At 36.0% G+C, this 24,654-nt stretch overlaps 3 protein-coding genes across 3 annotated transcripts; all 3 read right to left on the bottom strand.

Annotated features, from left to right (window-relative positions):
- Nucleotides 1-12,014: 12,014 nt before the first annotated feature.
- LOC134840268 (G patch domain-containing protein 1-like) lies at nt 12,015-14,858 on the bottom strand. The gene has a single exon (XM_063856014.1). The coding sequence runs from the start codon at nt 14,776-14,778 to the stop codon at nt 12,403-12,405; it is 2,376 nt and encodes a 791-aa protein (XP_063712084.1). The 5' UTR covers nt 14,779-14,858; the 3' UTR covers nt 12,015-12,402.
- Nucleotides 14,859-14,922: 64 nt separating this feature from the next.
- On the bottom strand, nt 14,923-21,503 carry LOC134840269 (vacuolar protein sorting-associated protein 37B-like). The gene is made up of 4 exons (XM_063856016.1): nt 21,275-21,503; nt 19,498-19,669; nt 17,799-17,983; nt 14,923-15,685 (listed from the first exon to the last, which is right to left on the bottom strand). The coding sequence occupies exons 1-4, from the start codon at nt 21,368-21,370 to the stop codon at nt 15,443-15,445; spliced, it is 696 nt and encodes a 231-aa protein (XP_063712086.1). The 5' UTR covers nt 21,371-21,503; the 3' UTR covers nt 14,923-15,442.
- Nucleotides 21,504-21,968: 465 nt separating this feature from the next.
- On the bottom strand, nt 21,969-23,136 carry LOC134840271 (protein PBDC1-like). Its single transcript, XM_063856018.1, has 2 exons — nt 22,909-23,136; nt 21,969-22,361 (listed from the first exon to the last, which is right to left on the bottom strand). Exons 1-2 carry the CDS (start codon nt 23,077-23,079, stop codon nt 22,086-22,088), a joined length of 447 nt encoding a protein of 148 aa, XP_063712088.1. The 5' UTR covers nt 23,080-23,136; the 3' UTR covers nt 21,969-22,085.
- Nucleotides 23,137-24,654: the final 1,518 nt, after the last annotated feature.

Genomic DNA, 24,654 nt, shown 5'->3' on the forward strand with positions numbered 1-24,654 from the left:
TGTTTATATCTTACAAATTTAATTTTTCAAATTTCTAACTAAATAAGTTTTCCTTTCTACAGTCTTAAAAAGTTTTCATTCTATACTATTGTAAAACAAAAACGGTGGTATTAGACCACCATACCAAACAAAACCTGTTCTTTTTTGCGCTCAGAGACGTCTGAAAACAGCCAGAATTTGTCTAATGACGATCTCCCAGATTCGGGTCTTTCAAGTGATCATTTATATAAATAAATTGATCAATGTGAACCTAAACTGGAATTAATTTATTATGATTGAAGCTCGTAGCATATATAGCGTCGTATCATATTTAGGATAATTGCACAGCAACCGGCTACCCTTGTTTCAACAAAAACTTCTAATACGATACCACAATAGATCACAGAATGTTCCAAACACACTTATTTAAGAAAACAATTTCAAAAACTCAGAAGCAAACACATATGCCCGAAAAATTGCTCCTGACTTCTTTTTTCAAGATTGCAAAAAATACCAAAAAATGTCAAAAAAAAAACTATTAAAAAAACGGACATGAGAAAAATTTAAATCACTAAATAAATATTTAAATAGATTTGGAAAAATGTAAATTGATGCCAGCAATTTTTTTATTTTCTGGAACAATTTGGATTTAAATTTTGAGGAGCCACTGAGTTCAAAAATGATTGCAAATTGTCGCAAATTGATATACGTTTATCTCAAATGAAAGTACAATAGGAAAAATCTCAAGAAACAGTTGTCCGGGGTTTCTTAAGTATTGAATCAAAATTTATCAAGGGGTAATTACGCAAACCTTTTATGAGGCAGCTAAACTGATACAACTCAGTCAGAAGCCATTTAGGATAAAATCGACTAGCGTGTGACGCCCCTCCGGTGCTTCGAATTCTTGACAGCTCATGAAAAACCGCATGCATTGGAAACCACATCTGCAGGCTTAGTGTACTCTGACAGCACCCAATTATATGGCTGGTAATTTGATATTTTAAAATTTTTTTAATTCCTATTTTGCGTCATCTCGAAAAAGTCGAATCTCGAAAAGTACAAATATTTGAGTAGTCTTATTTGGAGGCAAGATTTACAACTCCTGGGAGTACCCTGGCAGCACCCAATTACATAGTGAGGATAATTAAATTTTGAGAAATTTTCTAAACTTAAGTAAATTGAAAACGTGGAAAAAAATTAGAAAAAAATCCTCATATCTCGAAAACTACAAGGATTTGGGCAGTCATCTTTGGAGGCAAGATTTGCAACCCCTATATGTACCCAGTTAGCACCCAGCTACAGGATTAGGAATTTCAAATTTAAAAAAAATTGAAGTTTTGTTTTCTGAAAAGTACAAAGATTTGGGGAGTTATAATTGGATGCTAGCTTCACAACCCGTGAGAGTACTCTGACAGCCCTCAACTACAGGGTTAGGAATTTCGAAATTTGAAAAAAAAAATTTCGTTTGTGTTTTCTGGAACTTAAAAAAAATCACAAAACTTCATATCTCGTAAAATACCAGAAAATGAGCAGACATATTTGGAGGCAAGGTTCGCAACCCCCTGAGAGTACTCTGATAGTACCAACTACAGGGTTGGGAATTTCAAACTTTGAAGAAAAATTAATTTAAGTTTTTTGAAATTTTTTTAAAAAATCGCAAAAAGGCATATCTCGAAAACTACAAGGATTTGAGCAGTCATAATTAGAGGCGAGGTTCGCATCACCTGAGAGTACTCTGACAGCACCCAACTACAGGGTAAGGAATTTCAAATTTTGAAAGAAAAAAATTAATTTAAATTTTTTGAAATTTTTCACAGGTCTGATGAAATTGATTTTCAAAGGAGCGACTGCCTTGACGAAAATGCATTGATTTGAATTTACTGCTGCAAATCATATCACTTCAAAGACCGCCTTTGACGGCTAAAAACATTATGGCAGGTAAAAAGGACGCAAAACCAAAACCTTGTTTTTCGTGCACTTCTAAAGAAAAACGAAAATCACTTAGAATTTAGATATCTACTCTAGCCAGTACATTACTCCTCATCAGTGAGACAACAAAAGTTTGTAAAAACTCCGTAAGAGCAGAGCGCTAAAGCAAATGACCTAGTTAATAGAACAAAACTGTCGATGGCTTTGCGATAGAAAATTCTGACCACTGCAAAACAAATGAAAACAAAAAAATAAGAACGTTTTTGAAAAACTAAACGTTTTCTTTCGAGGGCATAAACATTCGCATCAAATCATTAATATTCTCAAACATAACCAACATAAAGTTGGAAAACAAGCCACGAACACAAGCAAACAGAAAAAACTCTCACGAATAATTTATGACTGACACTTTTTTTTAAACTAAAATTGGCCTAGTATGATAAAACTGGATCAATAGGTAAATATCTTATTCCACTTCGAAAAACTTATATTAAAATCTACTTCAAAAACTAGAAGCCGTTCACGTCTTTTAAGACCTTTACCCTTTAGCTGTACGATAATGGAGTTTGTCTTCCTTTTATCAAAGAAAATAAACTTAGCTTAAAAACATGACTGCTTGTATATCAAGGCAAAGCCCTGAAAGTTCTGACTGTCCCTTAATTGGTATCGAATAGTTGTTTGTAAATGATAATAAAAAATAAGTATGCCGTCGATTAGCATGCCTCAATTCAATTTCGAACAATTTAACAATGCGGTATAACTCGCCACGTATAAATACATCGCGTTACGCTTTTAGCATCATACACAACCTTCACAGGCGCGCATGAATTAGTTCATATCATGACCAAATAGGTAACTATGAAATCCCCCGAATTTTACAAAATTATTCTAAGGTAAAGTAACATTTTCCATTTGAGCTCAGAAAATCGATATCTTCAGTGAGTGTTGAACCTTCATGACTTCGTTAAAATTTTCTGTATGAGGCGCAAACTCAAGCAGTTGGACACGAGTCTTAGTGAAGAACAGGTGAAATAAGCGTTCTTTCCACCAAAAAGCAGATATAAGTTTCCTATAATCCTTTATTTTTCAAAAAAAATAAGCCGCAAGTAGAAAGTCTGGATGAGCTGTGAAAAGAAAAACCAAGAAAATGTAACTCAGCCGGTCCCTACTGAACTCTCGACCCAAGATGTCGACAAAGAGCTGTGAAATTTAAGCGGCACAAATGCCACCTAATGATAAAAATGCATTTTTCTAGTGCGTCTCAGAATTATCAGCGTGGACTGGGAGCTACGGTTAAAAAGAGGTCAGCCGGTGATCAATTGGTCAAACACACTTCCAAGTAACAACAGTTAAGCCTTGGTGAAGAGGCGTCAAAATCGAGATAAAAACACAGCAAATGGGTCAAAAGTTATAAGATTGCAGATGATCCATTGTTAATTCGTCTAACAACAGCAAGTAACAGTTCACCGTAAATGTCGTAGGACTGAAGGAAGTTTTATCCTTTTTTGAAAAAAAGATCTGTAAGTGCAAATCGTTTGAGGTCAAAAGTGTAACTATTATACCTTACCGAAAAGAAAATTATTCACCCTACCGAAAGACATAAGTTCTGTCATGAAAATATTACTGTTGCGTTAAACTGAAATCTGATCAAGTACTGTCAGCTATTTTGGAACTTCGTTGATTTTGTTCCGATACTGTCTTAAAACCCAATTGTCCCAATTTTCATGTGTTTTCGAAATAATCTTCATGCAGGACAAATAAAAAACATGAAATTTTCATTTGAGCTTTTAAGCGATACTGCCGTAAAATTATCTGTTACTTTGTGATTTTCATTTCCCTGATATCAACTTTTTTTTATAAATAAGCAACGCAGTTATTGAGTAATTCTATAGATCCTTATAGTACATGTTTTAAGTTTTCGCCTGGAAAAGGAAAGAAAACAAAGTTCACAGATGAACGAATGTCACTTTCCGGCTTCAATTCAATTATCTATTTTAGTGGAAAACAACGAGCAAATACAAATTGATGACTTGATTTATCGATCGCACAAAACTCAGCTCCCAAACACTGAACACCGGTTTGCATTTAGATCTTTTCCATAAAGATTAAATGAAAAACTGTTGGTGGTTTTTTGTTTTCCGTGCTGATCAGCAAAGTGCTACCCGTAGATAGTCGTACTCCTCAATTGGAACAAGCTGAAAAGAAAGAAGAACGGTGAATGTAAGAACTTGGTAACACTGTTTTGATTGTCTAGATTGAGGCTGGTCCTTCGCTGTTTTTTACAAGGCGTTCCAATTTTAAAAAAGTGCTGAACCTTAATCATATTGTGAAAATCAAATATGAAGATTTTTCCGTATGAAGCGCATTATCAAGCAGTTGAACAAAAGTCTTACGTGAAGAACAGGCGAAATAAGCTTGCTATCCATCGAAAAGCAGATGCAGGTGTATGTTCCCCCATAATTCTTCATTCCTCAAAACGTTGGCCGGAAGTAGATACTCTGGATGAGTTTCGAAAAGGTGAACCAATAACACGTCAGCCAGCCTGACTTGATTGAACTCTCGGCCCAAGATGTCGACAATGAGCTGCAAAACTCTAACGGAACAAACACCACCTAATGATAAAAGTACATTTGTCTAGTACGTCGCAGAAGTATCAGCTTGGTTAAAAACGAAGGCTACAGTTGAAAAGAGGTCAGCTGCGGATCAATTGGTCAAACACATAACAGATCAGCTGTTTTTACAATACATTCCAACCTAAGAATGTGTTGAACCTAAAACACTTAATAAAAACGATAATAAGATTTTCCGTATGAAAGGCGAACTCAGACAGTTCAACACGAGTCTTACGTGAAGAACAGGCGAAATAAGCTTTCTATCTACCGAAAAGCAATATCAGATAAAAGTTTCCCCATAATCCTATATTTCTCATTAAAAAGATCGGAAGTAGATAGTATGCAGGAGATTAATGAGAAGGTAAACCAAGCAAATGTAAGCCAGCTGGACTTGACTCAATTCTCGGCCCAAGATGTCGACAAGGAGCTGCAAAAGCTTCAAGAAACAAAAACCACCTGTTGATAAAGAAAACAAATATCTAGTGCGTCGCAGAAAATTCATCGTGACTCGAGAACTACTGTTTAAAAAAGGCCAGCCGTGAATTAAATAGTCAAATAAATCTCTCTCAAAAAACAACAGTTAAACCTTGGTAAAGCGGCGTGCCAAGTCGCGTCGAAGCCGAAAGCATCTTGCGCGGATTGTAGAAGAAATTGAGAACCTCAAACTAAACAGTCAAGTAGCTCATATCTGTTGCGAAAGCTTCTTATTACAGCGAAAAACCACGAGATCACAACACAGCAAATGTGTCAAAGGTTAAAGATTGCAACTGAAACATCGTCTAACAGCAGCGCGTCACAGTTGACCTAAATTGTTGCAACACCGAAGGAAGTTGCACCCATTTTTTAAAAAGATTCGACAGTGCAAACAGTTTGAGGTCGAAAGTGTAAAACTATCCATTACAGAACGAAATGAAATGAGTGCGGTCTGCTCAAAGCCACAGTAATGTTGTTTGGAATCTTGCGTCGCGACAATCTTGTGTCCTGACAAAATTACTTTTCCGGTAAACAGAAAACTGATCAAGTACTGTCAGCAAATTTGAAGCTTCGTTGATTCCATTCCGATACTGTTCTAAAACTCAATAGTCGCAATTTTCATGCTTTTCCAAAAAGATCTTCATGCAAAAAAAACAAGAGAAGATAAACGTTTCAATTGATCTTCTTAGCGGCACTGCGCTAAACTTATCTGTTATGATTTCCCTAATAAAGAAAAGCAACGCAAATATTTGGTAGCTGTAGAGATAATTACGAAACTTGTTTAGAGTTTTCGCCAGGAAATGGAAAGAAAACAGAGTGACCAGTGTGCGTCCTTGATTGAAAAACTTTTTCCGCCACTACTATCAAGTTTGAATTATCATCGTGGTTCGAAATGTACGGTTTAAAAGATTACAGCCGGGGAACAATCGGTCAAACACATTTCCAATAGAAAACAGTTAACCCGTAGTGAAATGGCGTACGAACTCGCATCGAAACCAAAAGCATGTTGCGCTTATTGCCGAAGAAGTTACGAAGCTCAAATTAAAGCAGTCAATGAGCTCATATCTGCTGTGAAAGCTTCACATTATAGCTGTCAGCAAATTTGAAGCTTGGTTGATTTCGATCCAATACTGTTTCAAAACTCATTTGTCCCAAGTTTCATATTTTTCCAACGTGATATTCATGCAAGACAAATAAAAAACATGAATATTTCAATTGATCTTTTCAGCGGCATTGCGCAAAAAACATCTGTTGCTTTCTTTTATGATTTCCCTTATATCAAAAAGATTTTTATAAGATAGCACTGCAGTTATTGAGTAAATGTATAGAGCCTTATGGAATTTGTCTAAGATTTTCGCAAGATTTGATAAAACACACAAAGAGGGCACGGTTGACCAGTTTACGTCCTTGATTGAAATTTTTTTTTTACCGCCACTACTATTAAGTCTGTATGGAGAGTCATTTTCTGTCTTCAATTCACATATCTATTCTAGTGGAAAACACCGCATCTTTCCAATTGATGACCTGATTAACAATTGGTGGTTTTAGAACCTTAAATGTTATTTGAAATGCGTTCCAATTTAAAGAAAAGTTGAACTTTAGTCGCTGCGTTAAAATCAAATGAAAAGATTTTTCTTATAAAGCACAATTTCAAGCAGTTAACGAAGTCTTATGTGAAAAAGAAACGAAATAAATTTTTTATCCACCGATAAAGAAACGAAGACGTGAATTACCAAATGATCTTTGATTACTCAAAAAGCAGGCCGGAAATCGAGAGTCAGGAGGAGCTAATTGGAAAAGTTAACCAAGAAAACTTCAGCCAGCCCGACTTGACTGAACTCTTGGCCCAAGATCTCCACAATTTGCCAAAAAAAAATGTAAAAGAACAAAAGCCACCTGTTGATGAAGGTACAATTTTTCTAATGCGTCGAAGAATTATGATCGTGGTTCGGTAGCTATGGTTAAAAAGAGGTCAAACCTGAATCAAATGGTCAAACAAATCACTAAAAAAAACAGTTAAACCTTGGTGAAGCGGCGTACCAAGTCGCGTCGAAACCGAAAGCATCTTGCGCGGATTGTAGAAGAAATTGAGAAGCTCAAACTAAATAGTCAAGTAGCTCATATCTGTTGCGAAAGCTTCACATTATAGCGAAGAAACACGAGATCACAACACAGCAAATGTTTCAAGGCTTAAAGATTGCAACTGAAACATCATCTAACAGCAGCGCGTCACAGTTGACCTAAATTGTTGCAACACCGAAGGAAGTTGCATCCACTTTTTTTTTAAAAAAGATCCGATAGTGCAAGTAGTTTGAGGTCGAGAGTCTAATACTATCCAATAAAGAACGAAATGAAATGAGAATCTTGCGTCGCACGAGCTCAGTCATAAACTTTTGTCATGACAAAATTACTTTTCCGGTAAACAGAAAACTGATCAAGTACTGTCAGCTATTTTGAAGCTTCGTTGATTTCATTCCGATACTGATCTAAAACTCAATAGTCCCACTTTTAATGCTTTTCCAAAACGATCTTCATGCTAAAAAAAAGCAAGAGAACATGAATTTTTCAATTGATCTTCCTAGCGGCACTGCGCTATACTTATCGGTTGCTTTCTTCTTATGATTTCCGTGACGAGAAAAACCAGTGCAAATATTAGGTAGCTGTAGAGATAATTACGAAACTTGTTTAGAGTTTTCACCAGTAAATGGAAAGAAAACAGAGTGCACACTTGACCAGTGTGCGTCCTTGATTGAAAAACTTTTTCCGCCACTACTATCAAGTTTGAATTATCATCGTGGTTCTTAGTGAAAATTGTGTAAAATGCAACTTAGGATGTGAGGGTAAAAGTTCGCATTAAGTTGTTTTTTCAATTTAGTTCCCCAATTTATGAAACTTACACCTTCCATTTCAATTAGGACGTGCATTTTTTGTTTGAAATAAAAAAAATAGAAACGGTAGATTGAAAACAGAGCTGTTTGAATTATCTGAAAATGAACAAAACTGAAAACTCGAATCTATCAGAAACTTAATTGTTTGCGAAGTTTATTAAGAAACCGTTAAGTGTAAAAATTTTGGCGCAAACTGTTACAGAAGCAATTGGACAGTTTTATATCATGGTAAAAAAAATGCACAAAAACACTTTTTTGATTGACAAATTTCAACCAAATGAACCTCCGAATAAACAAAATATTTGAAGGGCACAATTTTTTTGATCTTTTGTTTCTTAACTTTTTTGATCTGCTCGCTGAAAAAGTCAAGTCTACTATAACTGACAATTTTTACAAATGAAACCCTTTTTTAAACATTTAAACGCGTTGGGCTTTTCTTGAAAATGATTAGTTGTTTGAGAGGTCCATTTGGTTCTAATTTGTTTGAAACAAGGAACCACCTTTTTATTGACTACAAGTAGCCAACAAATACAAATCAACTTTGAAATGACCTTTCCCTATTTTTTCTACAGTCAGTTCAATTCAAAAACAATGGGTTGACGTTTCCGTTTTGTTGTTTTGATTGCATGTTTACATCCAGCCGTAAAATTTGTGTCTGTTGTTTGTTTAAAACAGTCTACAAATTGTCAGAAGAAAATACCTAAAGGTGTTGACTGGCATGAGAAACGTGGAGTCACATGACAGAGAAGCGGAACTTATTTCGCGAGTAAAATCAGATGAACCGTCTCGAGTTGCAAGTAAAAAAAAACAGAAGTATGGGTGAAATATTTCGAGTTGTTAAGCCAGGTCTACACAACGGAGCGTATTTAGTTTTCAACAAACTTCTTATAAGGGTCGTATACTCGTTTGTTTGGGTGCATTAAATGTTGTTGTGCCTATAGGTATTATTTTAAAAGATTCTCCAATACCTTTTATTACTCCCATCCCCAATAATATAACGAAACTATCCTTATTACAAAAACTATAATTTAATGCAAGGTCCGGTAAAAATCATTTCAGGCAGAAAGAGCCTTTAAATCCAAATAGGATAAAGCTTAAAAAAACGTATGAAAATAACAGGTTAGACGTAGGTCGTTTTTTTTTGCAGCCAAATTTTGTCGCTGAAAATTTTATTGACAGGTGTTTCATTGATGCGTTTAATGACCCTACTCCATGCGTATACCCAAGAAAGTGTCTCGATTTACAACAGTGACTACAGATATCGGTACGTTATTTTTTAGCTTCCTTTTATACTACTTTCGGTTATAGCATCTAACTTTGGCAATAATTGTTCATTGAAGATAACTTGACATTCATATTATTAAATATTAACGAATTTGACATAAGTGTTTTAGTTGACCAGAAGACAAAGTTATTTGACGATTAAAGTTTTCTCATGAGGTCGAGTATAAATACCAGATGTTTGTCGAAAGTTCATGGAGTTTATTAAGTTCAAACTATATCACGTATCAAACTGCCCTTGTTTCAATTTCATTCCCGTTGTAAAGAAAAATAGAAGAGTATAGTGAAGACTATAGTTGCGTGAAGAATATACTTTCAATTGGAAAAATGCATTGGATCCTCAAGGTATCAAATATGTCATGAAAATATGGCAACATAGATGAGACACGCTTCATGCCTATCGAAGCTGCATTTCAAAGGAACTATGGATGCCATGCAAGTTTTTAAAACGGAGAAAGTCTTTCTACCGATGCGAGAACAAGCATATAACCTTGGATACGGAGTTTGGCTTCTATTGTCATCAAATGACAGCTACCCATTGATTGACTCGTACATTATCAAGTCCGAAAACACAGGAGTGCGCAAATAGAGCGGATGCTGAATCTGCATCATCACACTCGAATGTGGAAAGCAAATCATGGGTGGCAATATAAAAATTCGAAGCGACTTAAGTGCATGAGATAAAATCCCAGTAGTGAAAGAAAAATGCCAAACTGCCTGATCAACTTCAAAACTTATTAAGCGTTCTACCAACAAGAGATGAAATGCCGAACTATAAAATACAAGCAGCCGCGAGCATTGACATGCTCAGACAAATGAGAGAAAAACTCAAACAACTGCCAACATCGCCAACACTAAAAGATTTAGAGGATATAGCAGTCACAATGGCAAACAGCATGAAAAACTGAAACCCAAACTTGTCCGACAATTAGAAAGTTGTCAACTTCTAAAAAAAAGCCTTGAATGATAAGCATTTTATCATTCATGATATCAACTGGATACTATATACTTTTCTTCTTCTTTATCATAAATTAGCTGGTGCACGAAAAATCATACCATCCTATCTGAAATTCGAATAAGAAAGAGATAAGATGCAACTAATCCCAGATCAATTGATAAACAACTGAATAAAACTGCTATTTTTGGTAAGCAGAAATTCAGAAATCTGTTTGTGGTAAACCTTTTTTTGAAGAAGGGTTGTGTCATGATCTTAGCATATCATGAAACTTCATTGAAGTTTACTATGAAGACAAGATCAAGAGAATTAGTTATAAATATGTAGTTACGAATTGTTCCTATGGGAAAATTTTCCCGTTCTGATTCTTGATTGTTATTTAATACTGTAAATACCACTGATGTGTTCATACTAACCAATTATTTAGCCATCACTGATCGATTAGTCCAGCTATCAGCAACAACGATAGCTGCACTATTATAAAATAAATTCATGCAACCTCGTTTCTACAATTTCTGAAGTGCCGCTTAGGTCATCACATCCCTCTTTGTTACTTTTTTATGACATCCATTTTTGCGAACCGATCCTATAATTTTTCTCAAGACGCCTTTGGTGCTTTGGGAGAGCTTGAAAAATTAACTTGGTCAACCTGGAATCCTAGATCCACCCTGGCTAAATACATTAATTTTGTGGTCAATGAAGATTTTAAAAAATGCAGCAAAACAATCGATTTTTCAAAATCAAAAACAATTCACAGAAGTTAAAGGACAGTCGGAACATTCAGGGCATCACGCCGATAAGAGCAATCTTATTGCCATTATTATAATCTTTATCCTTCATCTTTTTTGATAACTTTTATCCTGTTTATTATAAGTTCAATAATTTGAAGAGCCAGAAATCTAAAAGAAGAGCCAGAAATAAACCATGTAGTACATAACTTTCTTCTTTTTTTAAAATAGCATCGTTTTTGTGCGTGGTGTAAGAAAAAGATCTGAAGAAAGCCTACAACTTAGGCATATTCTACAGTTATAATCAGGGGCGGATCTAGGATTTTCTCGAGGGGGGGGGGCTTATTTTCAAAAACTTTTGTCGACCTTTTTTTTAGGTCGACCGAATTGATTTTTTGAGCTCTCCCTAAGCTCGGTTTAGTCCCTATTTTGCCGAAATTTTCTGCGCCGCAGGCAAAATTTTGAAAAAACAGTCCAAAAAGGCATTTTTAGGCACTTTTTGAAAAATTTTGACCAAAAAAATCGCGTTTTTTCGCGCGCTCCCCCCCTCACATTTATTATATATTGGCGCTCAAGGCGCCTTTAGAAAAATTTTAGGGTTGGTCGAACAAAACTGGATTTCTCAAAAAGTACCAAAGGGGGGACCCTTTGGGTCGGCAGGGGATCGAATCCCTGAGGGGGGGGGGGGGGGGCGTCCGCCCCTCTCTAAATCTGCCCTTGGTTATAATTAAATAGGCAGATTGGACAACCTTTTTTTTTCTAAAAATGACAAAACAAAAAAGTAATTTATTTTTTTTTCAGTTTTTTTGCAGAATGCGGCAAAAAAACTTCAAAAACTTTTTTATATGGAGTAAAACTAAAATTTTACGAGATAAAATAAAAATTTCACGGTTTATCCTTCGACAATAAGCCTCTTCGATTGCGTTTATTGCTCGAAATTGAACTACATCACAGAAATTTTTACCAATTTTTCTCGGCACTGAGGTAATCTTTTGAAATTTTTACATGGTTCGAATCACTACGGAAAGGGCTTTAATTTGATATATCACTCGATCCTTTCCAATGATTATTTGTGGTACCTAATTTTGCGAGGAAAATAAAAAAAAAGAAACTAAATCATCCGAATACAAGTTCCTCCTCTTTTTAAATGGTCTGATTAAAAAAGATGTTGGTTTTACTTTCAATAGCAAAATCTCAGTTCGATTAAGTAATTTAAATCAGAAGTAATAACAAAGAGAATATATGGTTTAGCTACCATATACTCAAGTCAATGACACTCAATGAATTCCACTGCGTACCAATCCAGGTCCAACCCTTTTTGTTCAAAACACTTAACAACGTGCTAGTCAAAGCGTGAAACCGTGTGAACTAGCGACGTCCGCTAAATAGAATTGATGGTATAAATCCAAGTTGAAAGCCATAACAATGCCACCACTCAATGGTTTGATTCCTCTCACCACTAAAGCTCATCAATCCTCTCCTTTAGAAACGGGCGTTCATCGACCAAAGCACCGACTCGGACAATAAACTGATCTTTGTGGCCTCCCAAATTGTGACTATCTTTTTGAAGATTTTTTGTGCCTTTTCTCTTTATTCTTCTTTTTATGTTTCAGCTGCTCGCGCGTTTTCTCAACCAGCTCTAAACTCAAGCTTGATGACTGAAGTGATTCTAAAACATTGAGTTCTGTTTTCGGATTTTCCTGGCTGATTTCAGATTTGTCGCTAGAGAACACAACTGGTAATATTGGAGGTAAGCTCGGACCAAACTCATCATCTGATTCGACTGATTCTTGTTGTTCACTTCCTTCTTTCATTTTGCAATTTTCTGGCAAAGTAGATGAATTATGCGAACTCTGAATTGTAGATATGTTTTCGGGTACTTTGAAAAATTTACTGAACGAGTCAAAATCTTCAGAAGAATGTCCACCAATTAGTTCATTTGAAACACTTTTACTTTTCAAAAACGTTGAACTCAACACATTTTCAGCGTTTTTTGGATCATAGTCGCTCGGATTATTATCGTCATCGCCATCATCCTCGTCGTCGTCTCCAAAAACATCTAAAAGAAGGTTGACATTTTTAAGAGAGTCCAAAACTTCTTCAGAATTTGCGTAAGTTTCATTTGCTGACTTTTCTTCGTTATTATGGTTTACCTTCGAACTGAGTTCATTGTTTTCGGTCACTTGTTTATTACGCATAGCATTTTCTGTTGAGCTACTTGATGACGTTTTTTGACCATAATTTTGCGATTGAGGCTCGTCATTTAAAAATGCTAGAAAGTTCGACTTCGACGCAGACCGATTAGCTAATGATTTATCTTTTTGAGTATTATTAACTCCTACTGCGAGTTCAATGACCGACGCACTATTATTTGATGATCCTCCATTAAACATACTTTTAACTGAGTTTTCTTGTAGTTTTGGCTCGTAAGAATTCTCGGCTGTGGTTTTTACGTTAAAACGTTTGCATACTACTGGCGCAAAGCGAAAAGGCATTACTGATCGTGTCAAAGGTCCAAACATTTTCATGCGCGCTGCTTTTTCTCTCGGAGTTTCAATGTGCTCGTGTTCAATAACCCGATTGCTCAATGTGTCCAACTTTCCAGCAGACACAAATCTAGAGTTAGTCGGTAAAATAGAAGGTTTAAACTGCTTTTCGGCCGAATTTTCAGACCATTCTAATTTGCTATCATTAGAACCATTGGCAAAATTGTGTATCGCATTTTCAGTTGTATCTGATATATTCAATACTGCTTTGCCAACTTTGTTACTAGAAAAAGGGTTGGCTGATTTGCTGGTAACGGGTTCAATTAGTCCTTGTTTTGTACGTACTCCGGCAAAAACTAAAGGTTTCGAGAGTTCCAGATCTTTAGAACTATCTTTCTCAGCCAAACTTAGCACTGATTTAGGCACTGAAGGCTTATAGTTAGGTGGTAATTTAGGCGCTTTAACTTGTTTCATTTCAAAACTCTTCTTAGCTTTCAAAAACCCTTCCGTAACACCGAGACCAATTTTGTTAGCTTCTCGTTTATCTTTCAATCTCGCAGGTCCGATTTCAAAATCATACTCGCTCATATTTTCATGCGCATACACATCGTCATCTTCATCTTCAAAAGCTCCAACGCCAAACGCTTGACCTGACATTCCCGTAACAGTTCTCGATACAAAATTATTACCTTTTCGCCCCACAAAGACTTCTGGATTCAGCCCCGTGTAACCTAATCCTTTACGGTCGTTTTTGTGACTGTCGACAACAAATGCTGAGACATCATCAGGAGCTAACCTAAACTTTCTCATCATATCAGGCTCTATTGAGTCCGGCTCAGCCAGAAGTTCGAATTCCGGGGGTGGCCTGGCACAAGTATAAACTTTTCCACATTCTAGTTCCTCGTTTGAATCATTACTGCCTTGGGCTATGGAAAGAGCCCTTTCTACATTAGCACCAACGCCTTTACCATCTCTTATTCCGAGACGTCTCAATAAACGGATCCCTAAATCAACTGGATTAGCTTGAATGTGTCGTTCAATTAGATCTAACTTTTTATTAACTTGACCGGCTGACTTTTCATTGACAAAATCCTCGTTAACTTTTAACCTCTTGGGAGCAATTCCGAACTCATTAATATCCTCTTCATCCATAAAATCGTTCACATCTTTCTGCTTGAATGACTGTCGACTCGATCGTGATGACTGAAAAGTCTGCGGTTCGAAGCCCTCTTTGGACCCCACAGTGTTAAAGAACCCAGCCGAGAAACCTCCAGTGAAAGCGCCATGGAACCTTTGTCGCCCTCTATCGTCAGTTACGACCTGTTCATGGATTGGAACTGGCTTTCTGATTGGCTGTTCATCTTCATCTAGAGGCGCAAAGGGAGTTCCGTAATGTACACAGAGATCGTTATCTTCTTCGTTTTGCACATCGCGATTTTTAAACATTGCAATCTTCCTGTCTCTAGGAGAATTCGATCAAAATATCTTCGTCAAGTCCAGATAATTCTGAAAAGCAATATGGACTGTTTAGTGTCAACGAAAAGAAAGTAACCAGGCTGCATTGTTTCATTTGAAAATAACGCTGGTAAAAACATTTTGCGAATATTTGAAATTATTGAAGGAAATTATCTGCCAGAGTGGGAACTATAATTAGAGCTAAACTATCGGGTACAATTCAATCTATCTATGTCATTCCAAAACACCAAATTAATCCAATGAGTTGGTTTTTAAGCAATCATAGCTTAAATCATGTCCTTCTTCAAATGGCTAATTGAAAAAAAAAAAGTGGATCAAAGGTGATCCAAGCGACATAATAAAAAAAAATGGATCAAAGATGATCCAAACGGCAATAATACTGTATCCGCAAGAACTCATCGCAACTTCACTTTTGTTGCCAGATTTCTCTCGGTTGGCTGGTTATTTTCATCAAATTAGGTGGAAGCAAAACATGTTCAATTTTCTCAAACTCTATCGTTTATAATTGACTTCCAGAAAACGGTTCACTTTACAATACTTTGGATACCATTTATAAAACAACAACTAACAAGATACGCCGCTTCGTTATTTACTATCAAAAATATAAAGGATCAGTCCATTTTTTTTAACTTGACTATGGATACACAGCAGTGGCAGGGTAAGCACTGTATGGATTGTGAGAAGGATAGGGAGGTTGCTGATTCATTCCGCCAGATACGTTTGCCCTCTGGTTAGCCAGATAGGGGTTGTAACTCATGCTGTTCATTGGCACCCCAGGAACGGAGACCCCTGCAGTCGAAGAGTTCATTTGAGCCAGACTGCTCTGCTGTTGTCTCTTGATTCGCTCTTCTTCCACTAGTTCTGAGAACTTTTCAGCCTTGAACACAAATAGAACACCTTGCGTGCAACCAGCGTAAATGACGTGTTTTGTGATATCAGCAAATACCACATCAATTGTATTCATGACTTGGAAAACGACGAAAAAATAGGCATCAGATAATTTATTTCATATTTTGGGCAACCATCTGGAATCTCAGCACTGTAGCCGTTTGATATAAGATGGCCAAAAAACAGTTGGAACTGTCATTGCACACAACGAGACTAAAAATTATATATTTTTTCAAACGATACAATTTTGCAATATTCAAAGAAGAAAAGAACTTCAAAATTCAAAACAATTCAATATCTCCTCAAAACTCTTCGAATTTGCAAAATATTTTTGACACTTTTTCCATGAAACTAACCTTGAAAACTAATATTGAAAAACTAGATCAATAGACTATTATTCTATCGACTGGACACTCCAATTTTGACACTCGAATTCAGTTAATTATTTTGCGCCATTTGATTTTTTGTTATTTCAGAGCGTAATTTGTTGTTCTTCTAGAAAATGAAATAGTATTGAACATAAATTTAAAAAAAACATAGCGAAAAATCAAGTTTAATCGTGAAAACTTTTACCTGAAAAAAGCAGGTATTTTTGAGCTATTTTCCTTTAGCTCACTCACACTTTTACAGCCGCCTGTTGGCTTTGTTTTTGAAGTAATATGCAGTCTTTCTTCGGTTTTCCTATCATAAGGTACAATTTTGGCCTTTACACAGGTTATATTGCTCATATGTGGATCCGTTGAGCTCCTTTTTGTTTCTCTTCACTACGTTCATTAAGTGTCAACGAACTTTAAGAGAAACACGAAGGAGCTCAACGGAGCCAAATATGAGCAAAAAAAACTTGTGTAAATCCACAAATTGTACATTATAATGGGAAAAACGAAGATACACTGCATATGACTCTAAAAACAAAGCCAACAGCCGGTTCGAAAAGTTTCAAACTCAAGGAAACCGCAAAAAAAAGAAAAAAAGCTCAAAAAATGTCTTCTTGTTTTTTTTTTCAAACATGCATCATCTGAAAGCTCTTCGAAATTCAAGAATCTTAATGCAAGGAATAAGATTTAAAAACAGAGAATGAGAGATTTGCTAACACGACAAGCAAGAAAACGGCAAGAGAGAGCTGTAACTCTAAAATTATTTTTAAAAAGCAAAAGGAAGAAACAAAAATTAAAAGCTTTGAAAAAAACCATTTCCTGGACCGCAGTCCAACCTCCAAACTCGAGATATCCAATCTCAGATCCTTGCATCTGCGCCATGGTAGTCTGAAAATTTGCAAAAAAAATAGCCAGCAATAAAGCAGATAGAACAGATGCTACTAAAGTGCCAATGCTATGCGACAAAAATGCCATCAAATGAGCAATTTTTTTGCTAGTTGGGTAATGAAGTAGGTTCGTGATACAATATACAACTCTCCTGCGTAAAAAAAGAATATTATGAACAAAGATAGCCCACAGACAGAAGAAAAAGTATCAAGGAACTTGGAGAGCGTCTTCGGAAGTTTTAGTTTTTTTTCACGTAAAATCAAGTACCACAAAAAACATAGCCAACAGACAGTTGGAAAACAGTAATGAACGCAACTAAACAGAGATAAAACACACTGACTGACTTTGTTGAAAAATTTCAACTTTCGAATGTCAAAGAAAAAAATAGACGACGTTTAAGCTCTTTGAATTTCCGGAACAAATTATGATTGGCATTTTTTTTGATAACATTAACCCAACTTGAGAAAACTGAATCAATAGGAAAAGTTTGTATTCCGCTGGAAATCTAAAAACTAAATTCCATATTCGAAACTAGAAATTGTTCACGTTTTTTGCGCCGTTTCCACGTTCGTTTTTGGAGAGTGCTATTTATGAAACTTTCAGCAGATGAATTTCAATTGAACTCAAAATGTGCAAATTTACCTAAGTGCATTCATAAATGCATAAGCATGAATGCAAATCTGTAGTTATTAGAGCATTTTAAGACTTTTTCCTGAAAACAAAAAAATCAACAAGACCTATATAAGAGTCTTCACTACGTTCATTTCTCTTAATAAGCTCAATTCGAACACACATAATTCCCTTCTTGCTCCAAACTTTTTGGTCTTTATAAGCTTTTACCTTTATCCTAGAGAGGTGTGCGTTTTTCCTGGCTTCCTTGTAAACCTGCAAGAAGGACTCCAACTGCAGATTACCATTCAAGAAATCTTCTGCTATCTTCTCGCTCTGTTCATCCGATTCCGCTGCTGTTATTTTCAACCGGTCTGACAGGTCGTCGAAAGGCAAAGAATTCGACGATAAGGAATCTAAAAACAAGCAAAAATTTAGTGCAATTGTTACTGCTTTCTGAGTTCACGGAATGAAGTTAACACTCTTATCCGAGACCACAGTTCGAACTTTCACCTTACTGTTCCGACCATTGAAAATGGGAGGAACTTTGTCTTCGAGTGTTTATTTTTCACGTGAAATCGGGTACCACAAAAAAACCGGAATGCCCTTTCAGTCGTGATTCGAACAACCTAAAATCTTGTCCGCATATCGAGAAAAACTGGTTTGAAGTGTTAGTAAAGCAATCGAGTAACGTTCGTTATATGAAAACTAGTCAATTAGGTTTTTAATAAACTTGATTTTACTTCCAAAAAACTTAGTGTCATTTAGCGCTTCCTTGGCATAAAATTTAACTTTAAAAAATTGAATTGTGTAAAAATTTGAAAAAAAAAATCATATTTTTTGTTTCGCGCTCGTTTTTCGAAGACAGCTGTTGTCGATTATGGCTAATTTTCTAAATTTCTACAAACTTAAATGGTTTTCTCAAAATGACAAACAAAAAACGACACTAATTTGAATGAAAAACATTTTTTGATGCTTTTTATGAATATGATAAGAACATTGCTCTACTTGCACAGCAACGGGCTATCACTGTATTAATTTAGATTTAATTTGCTTAGCAGTACGGGCGCAGTACTCTAATTGACTAAAACGATCTTCATAACATGACCAACAAGCAGTTGAAAAAATGACAATGGAGACAATGGAGAATGACTGACTTGTTTTTTCGAGTTTGAATTTCAAAGACAAAAAATATATAAGAGCTGTTTGAATTTACCATTGCAGCATTTTCAGTTTTATGATTGTATCTGAAGAGTATGGGTGAATTCTCAAAAATTGCCTTGGAAACATTAGTACCAGGAATGAATTCGAGTACACTTTTGTCGGCAGCGAAAACCCAAAACTCTTCCAGCAGGAGATCGAGATTCTATATGGATGCATGAAACGTAAGCTTGAGGACGGCTGACCAGCTCTACGGTGACAAACACCCTCCGTAGCGTCGAAAAATTTCCAACCGTGCCTTCAAACCAAGAGCTGCAGACGTCAAATTCTGATATAAGGACAATTATTGAATCGACTCTGAGGCAGCAATCAACCAAAGCAATTATTCAGTTTTTTACTTGCACAAATGCAGCTTTTAAAAAGCGCACAAGAGGATACCGTCAGAAGTTTGAAAATGAACATCTCCTTTTTGGCCGTCTTAAAAAAACTTGCTAAGCCTTAAATCGATAGCCAATTTTGTCTAACTTAAAAAGCTCGCAGCAGCCAAATGCGGTTACATATTACAGACATTTTGGTCGTGATTTGGATTAAATAAAAAAATTTGTGTCGAGAAAAACTAAACTAAATAAAATTACCTCTATTATAATTTGACCAGACCATCAGATCTTTTTCAAATATTGCACTCAGATAAAACAAAATGTGTGGAGAATCGGTTCCAGCTTCTGACTACATATCTCGCTCATTAATTAACAAGAGCATATTTACTAACTGTACTGAGCAAGTAGCTGGTTTAATTGTTCGTTGGCAGCTGATATCCCATTGTGTAGCCTATGCACTTCTGTCTTCAACGAGGGTATTTTCTCCCCATATTGGATATTTTCCGTCGCCAGCATCTTGTTGTTTTCCTGCGCTGTGTGCACTTCCAATTGAACTGCCTGCAGCTGAAAAAGACACATAATCGTTCTGCAATTATCCGAATCAGTAAAACTTGTTGCATTGACACCATATATTACTCACAGAGTGTTGTAGCGCAAGAGTTGGACTCCATGACGATAACTTGTTTTCAAGCCATGAGAAATATTAAAGCTTACAGTGCTGATTTAAATTATCCGGAAAAACGCACAAAATTTGAAATTGCAAATAATTTTTTCTCAATTGGTTAAGATTTGGATAAAGTGAAGAAACAAAATGCTCAGAATTTCACCAGAATTAATGAGGTGGAATTTTTTCCTCGAAATTATTAACCCAATTTTTTTCAATTCAGATTTACGCTGATCAAGAATAACGCTGAAACTACCCAGTTAATTGATGAGAAAGTTATCTCAAAAGAAGCATCTTACACAGGCCATCAAAAATCTAGACAAATTTTCAAAAAAATAGCTGAAAACGTTTGAACTTTGTTTTACCAAAGATTTTGATTTTTCTATAGTAAAAATGACCATTTTTGGCTATCAACCAAAAATTAACTCTCTTGAACAGATTTTTGGAACTTTCATCTTCCTAGAACTTTGTTGGGCTGTGTAAGACGCTTCTTTTAATATAACTTTCTCCTCGTCAATTAGCTTTTTCGTTTCAGGCTTAATTCTTGATAAATTAAAAAAAGCCAAAATGACTCATTTTAGGGGTACAATTTTGGTGAGAGTTTCGGGGAAAATGCACCATATTAATTCTAGTAAAATTCTGAGCAAATTTTGTTCTCTTCACTTTTTGTCTAAACTTAATCCAATTTGAGAGAAACGCATTTGAAATTTCAAATGTTCGTTGTCTCCGGTTAATTTATATCAGCACTGTACAGTGCTGATTTAAATCATCCGGACAAAAACTATAAAAATTGACATTTTAAACGCGTTTTGCTCAAATTGGGTTGACTTTAGCCAAAAAGTGAGGAGGACAAAGCTTGCTTATAATTTTAGCAGAATTATTATAGTGCAATATGTTTAGCGAATTTCGGACCCTAAAATTTACGCCCAACTACGGATCATTTTAGGCTTTTTTTTCAATTAAAAAATTATACCAAAACTACGAAACCAATTATATCCAAAACTAAAATTATATCAAAGTGAGCCTCATATGTGGCCAAACAAAGTTTAAGCAGGGTATAACCTCCAAAAGTCCGCGAAACGTCTACAAAATTGTTTTTAAAATATTGGTTTTTTGTATGGTAAAAATGACTTTTTTGGCCACCAAACAAAAATAAAAAAATTTTACAATGTTTTGGTGAGTATAGCTTTCCTGAACTTTGTTAGGCCAGATATGAGGCTCACTTTGATATAATTTCGACAGTATTTGGTTTCGTACTTATGGTATAATTTATATTTGACTAAAAAAACTCTAAAATGATCCGCATTTGTGGTAAATTTTGGGCCCGAAATTCGCAAAGCAAAATGCACTATAATAATTCTACTAAAATCTCAGCAAGCTCCGAGAAATTTTGCCTCGAGAAAACAGCGTTTTAAATTTCAACTTTTCTGAAAATCTGCTTATCTCTTACGTTAATCCATTCCGGAAGGGTTAAATGATTTAGTTATATTGACAAGAGGACGTACTGATTCATCGTTAGTGACCATTTCAATCTGTGCTATCTCATTGGAGGCCAACTGCTGTAGCTCCTCGACAGACTTGTGTTCCAAGTCCCTCGCCATCTCAGACTCCTCGCTATCTTTTCGAGAACACGAGCAAGCTATCACTTCGAGAGTTAACTTTTCTAGAACCTCAACTTCCAATGTGTCTGTCGAAGAGCCAAGATGAAATTAGATGAAACTTTATTTCTCATACAAGTCTGAAATGAAACAAAATTAGTGCTAAAACAATTAGTGAATTACAAGTGAACTGTACAAAAAATGAACTGAGAACTGCGCACCGTTACATCCGTTAATTATCTTCAAAAACTTTCAAAAAAGCACTATAACCTAAAGTTTATAACTTACAAAATTGGTTCGGTCATTCCTTCGTTTTATAGGGTACAACTGTTTTTGAACTTTTTTAGCGAATATATAGATGCCGAAAAATACCATTCACCAATAAGCCATCTTACTAAACGATTAGATAGACATGTCTTTTCAAGAGAGCATACCTTCACACATTAAAGCAGTCAAATTATGAAGTCGTATTCTTTGATATCATTCATAATTGAGCGCACTCTGAAACTGTTTACTCTTTAGATCTTTTAACTTTGAAGATATTTTTCAATCTCAAGTAGTTCAGCTGACATGAATCTGAATTCAGATTAAAACAACATCATTTTCCATTAACCATGTTTTAATCATTATTTAATAACACAAAATAACTTCTGACAACAAACTACAGCCGCAAGGTTTTTCATAACACTCAGTTCTTAGGTTTTTTCATCCTCGCGTATCAGGAAAATTCTTGTTGTGGCATGGTATGAAGACTCAAATTGAAGCCTTCTTTGTTCCTCGCTATTTCAATTGCCAAAAACTGCAGTCTGTAACTAAAAGTGGTATTTTCTTCCGTATACGGTCCCTTGGGATCCAATCTAAGTAAGGTTCCGAAATTGTGATCTTTGATCAGCGGTTTAAACTGCTCGCAAAAATGGCGCCATTTGATCTTCGCAGCTTCGTTTTTCAGCTCCTCCTCTTCAATTTTCTCTACATTCAGTTCAGGAAAGGAAGCCTGAAATTAGAAACCCATGTAATTCATATTTCTAACCCAAGCGCCACCAATCCAATTTGGTGGCAATACTGCCAATGATTGAAAGTCGATATCATTATCGAACTCCATTCTTCATTGGCCTCCGAGTGAACCAATTGAGATAAAGCCAATTTTTCGTAAACGTTTGCTTTTTCGTTGACTCTATTTGGAAATCTAGTTGAGAGAACACACATTTGAGGGATCACGTGCCTACATTTTTACGACCAAGCTTTTTTCCCTTTTTCACGCCACGTAACAAATTTTCCATTTTCATGAAAATAAACAAGCTATTATGGTTAAATGGGTCATTCTGTTTAGCTATTATGGCAAAATGCGTTACTTTTCTTGAAAGGCATGAAGGGAAAAATCTGTTAGATAAGTCAAATTAATCATCATGCAGAATCTCATATTATGACGTTAAAACAGTTTTGGAAAGTGAAATTCAAATAGGGATACAAACTGGAAAAGACATCCAAACTGAATAGCTCCCAAAACAGGTGTATCAAATGTAACTAAGCTAGCAGCCTACCTTGAACGCCTCGTAGATCCGGTCATCAATGTGAGTCAGTTTCAGGAATCGGGCGTCCAGAGACTGCAACAAGTCATAGTGCACCTCCGAGAAGTCGATCGCTTTATTGACCCACAGCTGTTCCAAATCCTGTGGATTCCCTAATTGCGACGGGTCTATATCAAAGGCCATCGCTTCAGATCACCGTTGTCATTAAAAGTCTGAAAAATAATATTAAGCACTATTGAAGATTCTATAAACTTGATTATTCACAAAAGCACCACCGTTTGACAGTTGAATATTGCGACATTGTAAATTAATACACTCATGGGATTCTCCATCGCGAGTAAATCTTACACAGTTTTTCGAGTTGAACTGAAGAACGGACTTCCTATAGAATACACCAACTAGAAAAATTGAAATATTAGAAAACCGTTTTCATTTCAGACGACACGATACCAGGAACAAAGTTAAAACCTTTAATTCTGTTTGTTTTTAAGGTTATCCTCTTACATTTGTATAAACTTTTGTCTAAATTAAAAGTCTAGGACTAAATCCCCCAGGATAAAATCACACCGGATATAATCCCCCAGGAGTAAATCCCCCGTAAACAAATCCCCCGAGGACAAAATCTCCCAGTTTTTAGTTTAAAATCCCCCACATTCGAATTCAATAAAACAGCGACACTAAAAATTAAATTGAATGATGAAAGATAATTAACAGAAAAGAAGTAGATGGATTAAAGCCTAGAAACTAAAATGACAAGTTAACAGCTATGGCTTTTGATAATCCAACTTCTTTTTATCCTTCCAAAATTATCCTCTTTCATTTTATGCACTTTCTTGCCGAGCTGCATTTGAGCGAAACTAAAAGTTGGCAGTGACTGCTGCCTCTATGAATTTCCATATGTCAGGATTTGACATTTGGAGCATGGATTCGAATCCTCGGTGGAATCATTCGAGGGCATTGTTTGTCCTGGGGAGGTTGTCAATGGTCCTGAAGTAAACGTTACACATATCCATGTCGAATCGCGATTTCCGTCTTGTCGAGTTTCGCGTTTCTTTGCCTTCAAAGATGTCCTCAAAAAATTTTTGATGTCGTCAGGAATGTGGCAGTTTACTAGTATTTGTTTATACCAGGATTCTACATGTAAGGGCGGGGCAAACGCAAGCTCAGCTAAAAGACGAATAGCTAGGTTAAATTATTTGTCCTCGCGATAATGTACAGCATAACCAAATTCGAGTATCTTTCTGTAAATGGCTTGCGAGAAGTGAAAGAAAAAACCTTTGAATTCTGTCTCTGGAAAGTTGTCACCTACAGAATTGATGCAAGCCATTTCAAAGTCCAACATGATTGAACTAGGAGGACGATATCTGCTTTCAAGTTCGACCAGAAAGCGTTGTACGTTTCTTGCCTTTTATCGGGGAGTAGGGCATAGATACATGGAAAAGTTGTTCCATCTACCAAGCAGTGGACAGTGTATACTTGGTAGAAGTTATCAGGACAGCTTTTAAAGGATCCATCAATAAACCAGTTTCCATAAGAGTTTAAGATTTCGATATTTTTGTTGGTTGCCAACACCAAACATCGTTTACCGGTTCCCGAAACTTTCGAATCTTCAAGAAGAAAATCTTCTCCACTCATGGCTTGCATGTATTTAACAGGCAGTTCAAAATCGAATCCTGTTGGGGTCGGTGGCTGGCTACGGTTTTCATGTCGGATTTTTCGTTTGAGGTGAGGCACCACCGGCATCTTTGAGGAGCATTC

This window comes from Symsagittifera roscoffensis, chromosome 2 (assembly GCF_963678635.1).
Source record: "Symsagittifera roscoffensis chromosome 2, txSymRosc1.1, whole genome shotgun sequence".
Taxonomy (NCBI): Eukaryota; Metazoa; Xenacoelomorpha; order Acoela; family Convolutidae; genus Symsagittifera; species Symsagittifera roscoffensis.